The following is a 6111-nucleotide window of genomic DNA, read 5'->3' as shown; positions in this document are numbered from 1 at the left end:
TAAACACGGAGCAGTTTATTCCACCACCATCGCAGCCGTCGGTTTACTGTGATAGACTAATAGTCCACTCGATCACCCGCACGGCATCGGACTTTTGGCAATGATTAAGACAACTGGCTCCCTCGCTGTTCGGAACGAAGCAGCAAATCCGAAGCAGATCAATTTCAATTTGCGCAAAAGCCCTCGCCAAAATTTCTAATCTCGCAGCGGCTGTTCGGAAATTTTGGGACCGCGCTTGGCCAGGCGGCGCGGGTCAACGTCGACCGACTATAACGCCGTAAGATACCTAGCCAATAATTCACTTCCACGTGTCCTCGGGTTATCTTCCAGCACCGTTCGAGGCGTCGATGCCACGCTAAATCGCACACGCGGTTCCGCCATTGAAGCTTCCCGTCCAGCCCCTTTAAGCCCTTGCAACCACCCCTTCCCCCCGTTCTTCTCTCCGTCGCTAGATCTCCAACCCCCTTCGCTGGTCGGAGAACCGACCGGTCACTCCTAATCTCCAGTCCCGGCCATCTTCTTTTCCCCACCTCCTATCTCCTCCTCTTTCCGGGGTTCCGTTGTCTTCGCCCCTTGATCGGCGAGGAAGTTGAGTGAAATCGAAGAAAAGGGATTTTGAGAGAATTTTTTTATTTTTTTCCCCCAAGAAATTCCGTTACTAGATCTCCAATTTCTAATTCGTTGTTTCGAATTAGACGAAAAGATCCGGTTTTTAGCCCTCCTGGTTACCAAAGATTGGATTTTTATTTCGATTTGGATCTAGAGTTTCTGGTTCGTCGTCTTTTCGAGGTCTTTGTTTTAAGATCATGGCGACGGCGTCGTCCTACTGGTGCTACAGGTGCAGCCGCTTCGTGAGGGTGTGGCCGGAGAACGCTATCGTCTGTCCTCATTGCGAGGGGGGTTTCCTCGAGGAGGTGGAGACCCCTCCCCGCCTCGCCGCCGCGGGGGAGATCCGCCGCCGTCGGGTCCCTGCCGGCCCCGCTGCCCCCGACCACCAGGCCGACGCGCGGATCCGCCGCCACCGCCGCGCCTCCGCCGTTGACCGCTCCCCTTTCAACCCCGTCATCGTCCTCCGCGGCCCCTCCGACGGTGGCGGTGGTGGTTCCGGTTCAGATCCCGCGGCCTCCGGCAGCTTCGAGTTCTACTACGACGATGGGGCCGGATCCGGTCTCCGCCCCCTGCCGTCCAGCATGTCAGAGTTCCTGATGGGATCGGGATTCGACCGCATCCTGGACCAGCTCGCCCAGATCGAGATGAATGGGGTCGGAGGTGGGCAGGGGTACGACCACCCGCCGGCGTCGAAGTCCGCCATCGAGTCGATGCCCACCATCGAGATCGCCGCCAGCCATGTCAGCACCGAGTCCCACTGCGCTGTCTGCAAGGAGCCGTTCGAGCTCGGTGCCGAGGCCCGGGAGATGCCCTGTAAGCACATCTACCATTCAGATTGCATCTTGCCGTGGCTCTGCCTCCGGAACTCGTGCCCCGTGTGCCGCCACGAGCTGCCGTCGGATGTTCCCAGGAGGGGCTCTCCGGAATTGGATGGCAATGATGATATGGTCGGGCTCACAATTTGGAGGCTTCCAGGTGGTGGCTTTGCGGTAGGGAGGTTCACGGGTGGAAGGCGAGCCGGGGAACGAGAGCTTCCTGTTGTTTACACGGAGATGGATGGTGGCGTCAGTGCGGGGGGTGCTCCGAGAAGGATTTCCTGGCCCACTCGAGGGACTCGGTCGCAGGAGAGCGGAGGAATTCGCCGAGCATTTCAAAATTTCTTCTCAATTTTTCGATGCATACGCCCTTCCTCTTCTAGATCGAATTCAGATTCTGGGCCATCTCCTTCCCGGAGAAGCCGGAATAGCCCTCTTACAGCGAATTCACAGAGGCACCTCGGTTGGGCATCGGACGATAGAAATGGGGATGCAATAGCAAGGTGGTAATGGAGACAGGGAAAAATGAGAGAAAACTCTCTTTTTCTTGCCTTTCTGGTTCCCATCTCAGTTGATCAATTTGCTCCTATTTGCGCCGGGGGAGCAGAAGAGAATTTGTAACAAACTGAAGCTCAGTTATGTTCTACTTCCACTGTAAATAGAAAACACTGTTTGGTTCAAATCAAAGCTGTTCTTTGTGGAAGACAAGGGAACCAAGGGAAGAAATTGCGTCTGAGATGCAGCGCATTGGAAATTATGAAGGTTCAAGCCATCATGTACCATGCTTATTGCAGATGTTATGAGTCAGAGATTCATTATTACTATTAGGTTTTTTTAATTTCCCTTTGTGCAGAAGTTTCCCCACTTTTTCAAGCTTATGTTGTCATATGATCCATCTTTTAATGTATGAAACCTTTGGATTATCTGCTCTCCTCATTATACATGGAGCATCGAGATCTGTTGTCACTCAAGTGTTGGGCATTATCTTTCTGAATTATGTTTAGTTCTGTTATAATTTCAGTTTAACTGGGTTGCTTGAATTGCCATGATTGTTTAACCAATACTCAAGGATCTATACTCTATTGGATCGAGTGGTTTGCATCTAGCCAACCTCAACTGTGATTGGATTTACTTATCTGATAAGAGTTCGTTATTGTTTTCTATAAGTACAAGACTTGCTGCACTTTTGGGTTGCATGTGTTCTGGTGTTATTGCTAATTGGCATCAAATTTCATCTACTGCAGTGGGAAAATACCTTGGTCTTCTTTATACATCATATGGTGGTATACTTCTGCTGTTCCTTTGATTACAGTGCTAAGTCGCAATGGTAGGTTCTTCTTAATTCCAAGATTCTTTTCTAACCTGCCTAGATGCTCATAGTTTGTGCAAATTTCTTGTTATGTGGATGAAATTAGCTTGGCATTTATTTCCCTTATATACGGAGGAAAACATAGGCAGTACTGTGGTTATCGGACCAGATATCCTTCTGTTGGATGCAGCTATAAGTGCTTAATTATTCTTATTTGGATGGACCATCATTGTTTAATTCTTCTGTCTGCTGAGATTTAATTCCAAAATTCTGTTTCTAAATATAAAAAATCTCGACCCTATCAGCCATTGCTGACCTTTTGCTTAGTCATCTGACCTGCCTTTGTAGGTTTTCTAAATTTCCTTCCCCAGTTACGGCAATTTTTAAATGCTTTCGTTTCCACTGGTTGTTCTATGGTAGCTGACCAGTTCTCTGATATTTGAAAAACCATGCTCCAAAGTATCCCAATGGTTGGTTTCAGTTCAGTTTTCTTCAGGTGTGGTAGCTTAGTTACAACCCTGAGAAACTCATTGGCTGCTGCTATGGTGTATATAACGACTGATAGAGGGTAGTTGGCATCCGTTACTAATTTCTATTCAGGCGTTCTTATCATTTTCCTTCAGGGTGGATGTACTTGGTCTTAAATTATAGTTTTCTGTTTATGTGCATAAATAATGCTAACAATTAAGGTGGTTGGCCTTCTTTAGGAGGCTATAGTATTATTGGTGTTTTCAGAAACCTATGGCGTTACTGGTTTTTGTCTTCATCTTCCTTCATTAATTGTTGTATATGCTGAATAGATTTTGTCTTCCCGCTCTCCTCCATCTTTGAGTTTGGCTGTTTCTTATTGTGAGAGGCTCTGCATCAGTGTTCTGAGCTTGTGGAGATATCAGGGCAACAAATACTTTGAACTGGGGTTGAAATTAAATTGTTTCAGTGCCTAAACTTCCTTGAAAAGAGTAACAACTCAGAGAAAAATTGGAACATTTAAATGTCACTTGTTCATGATTCTAACCTCTGAAAATCTTTGCTCTCAGAAAATTCACCTTTGCTAAAATTTCAAGCATTAAGTCCCTCTTTTGTCAAACACCTTCTACCCGGTGTAATGAAGAGAAAGCCTTGGTGCACCACGTGTGGTGCAATAAAACTGACATGGAGTGTATCGTCCAACCATATTGGAGCATGTAGCCAGTATTTTCTAATGTGTACTTAATAGCGCATGTAATGTCTGCAGTTCTATTTTTCGTTTAAAATTTTGAATGATAAAAATATTTTTCTTGTTCTGAAAAAATTATGACATCCTGTGGTCATATTATGACATTCTGTGCTCAAATTATGACTTCCTGCACATAAAAAATCAAAATATTTTTTTTTAAAAATTATAAAGAGTGAAGGATATTTTTATCATTAAAAATTTATGAAATTTTTAAATGATGAAAATGTCCGTCCCTTCCTTATGACATTTTATGGCCAAATTATGAATAGAAAGTCATAATTTAATCATAGGATATCATAGTATGGTCATAGGGTATCATAATTTTTTCAGAAGAAGAAAGATATTTTCATCATTCAAAATTTCAAATGAAAAAGTGAAATTGCCGGCATTAAATACGCATTGAAAAATGATGGTTACTTGGACCAATCAGATTAGACGGTATATTTTTTCTATACCACATGCGATGTATAAAAAATTAGTTATGTAATGAAATATAAATGTAATAAGCAAACAGTTATTATTATTATTTTTTTTTTCTTGCAGAACTGAAATATTTATGGAATCATGCGCATATAGGGAAAAGCATCATCCTTATGAGTTTCAAGGTAAAGTCATTTATATCATAGGTTTTTAATGTCTAAAGTTTGTAATCATTGACTTCTAGAGGATGCTGCACTGGTAATTGAATATTAAGAAATCTGGTTGACCCCCAACGGTTCGGCTTGAAAAAGAAACTGTAATGTACTCCTCAACAAAAAAGAAAAAAGAAAAAAAAAAAAAAGAGTTGGAAACAGTAATTACATGCAAAGAAAGAACAGTCATGCGTATAGTGTTAATACAACATCAACGAAATTTAAGAAATTAGAATAGCTAGAGTGAAACAAAGGGAATAAAGGATCCAGGTTAAAGTAAAGCATCGACTGCTTTTTTTTATTCTGCCTACTGTCCCAAAGTGCCATGGTTCATTGGATTGGTGACTCGTATTCCCCTTTCTGTGATGCTCTTTCTTTGTGGATGCTCTTATCCATTTGGATGGCTTTCTACAAGTGGGATGCAGATAGGCATATTTATTCTTTTCTAAAGCTCTATTATGTAGTTTTAACATGTGTCATCTCACTTGTCTGCGTCTTTCTCAGGTACGGTTTGCTCCTGTTATTTTGGAGGTCAATGTCTGGTCCACATCCTTAAAAAAAAAAAAAGATTTGTTGATCATCCAAAGATTGGTTTTTAACACTTGGCGATACATTGACCCATAAGGCCATAACCATTGGGTTGGGACGAAGTCAGGATTCAAAAAGCCTGCGAGGGCACAGCAAAATTTTAGACAAAAAGATGTTTCTGTGCCTGCCCAATCGCTTTCAAACCACACTATCCCGGGAGCTCGGCCACGGCCTTCATCCAAACCTATCACTTTAAATAGTGTTCCTGCTGCTCTTTTCTCTCATCTTTTGTAGGCATCTTTGTTCTTTAAATCCTTTTCCTTCTCTTTAGATTGGAGGGCTGTTGTCGCCATAGAAGCCACTGTTCATGACCTCCCTGGCAAGTCTTCTTGGCTACAAGGTGATGCATGTATGCTTTCTGAAAAAATTATCAGTGGTCCTTCTGGTTGGAGTCAGAGGCCACCCAAAGTAAAATTTTCGGCATTATGCCAATGCGTGCATGGGACGAACCAACAACACCGTCATCTGAGGCCTGGATTTTAGGAATGGTGACAGCAGAGGTGAACTGAACTCGCTGTACTGGCACTGCTGCAGCTCCTGTTCCCTGCACTGTAGGAAGGGCTGTCGAGTTCATTGCAGGCCATCCTTTACCTGCTCAAGAATTCTTCTCATCCATATTTATGTTTTGTTTGTTGGTTTGCTCTGGTTTTAGTATTGGGTAGGGAGATGGTCTCGAGCTCGAGCTTTGAAGTAGATTTAATTTACACAGGTCTACCTCCAAATGGAATGTAATTGCTTTATTTGTTTGTGTCTATTCATCTATAGAGAGAGAGAGGGAGAATTGGACTACACGCTATTTGTGAGCTTTTTGGGGAAGGGAGTTGATGGAATGTCCAAATTCAAGATACAAACCGTTGAATTTGATCTACAATGAAAAGATGTATAGAAACCAAATTCATATGTTTTGTAGTCTCTAACCCGATCATCATGTAGGTATAAACA

At 43.5% G+C, this 6111-nt stretch overlaps 1 protein-coding gene across 1 annotated transcript; it reads left to right on the top strand.

The window, feature by feature from the left end:
* The first annotated feature begins 363 nt into the window (after positions 1-363).
* Positions 364-2395, top strand: LOC105033468 (E3 ubiquitin-protein ligase RDUF1). The gene has a single exon (XM_010908296.4). It carries the CDS (start codon positions 807-809, stop codon positions 1932-1934), a length of 1128 nt encoding a protein of 375 aa, XP_010906598.1. The 5' UTR covers positions 364-806; the 3' UTR covers positions 1935-2395.
* The last annotated feature ends 3716 nt before the right edge of the window (positions 2396-6111 follow it).

This window comes from Elaeis guineensis, chromosome 10 (assembly GCF_000442705.2).
Source record: "Elaeis guineensis isolate ETL-2024a chromosome 10, EG11, whole genome shotgun sequence".
NCBI classification, from domain to species: Eukaryota; Viridiplantae; Streptophyta; class Magnoliopsida; order Arecales; family Arecaceae; genus Elaeis; species Elaeis guineensis.
The sequence above is the reverse complement of the archived record's forward strand: the minus strand, read 5'-3'. Positions and strand labels throughout refer to the sequence as shown.

Coding starts and splice junctions, on each gene's coding strand:
- LOC105033468 (XM_010908296.4), top strand. CDS start 807: ATGGCGACGGCGTCGTCCTACTGGTGCTACAGGTGCAGCCGCTTCGTG.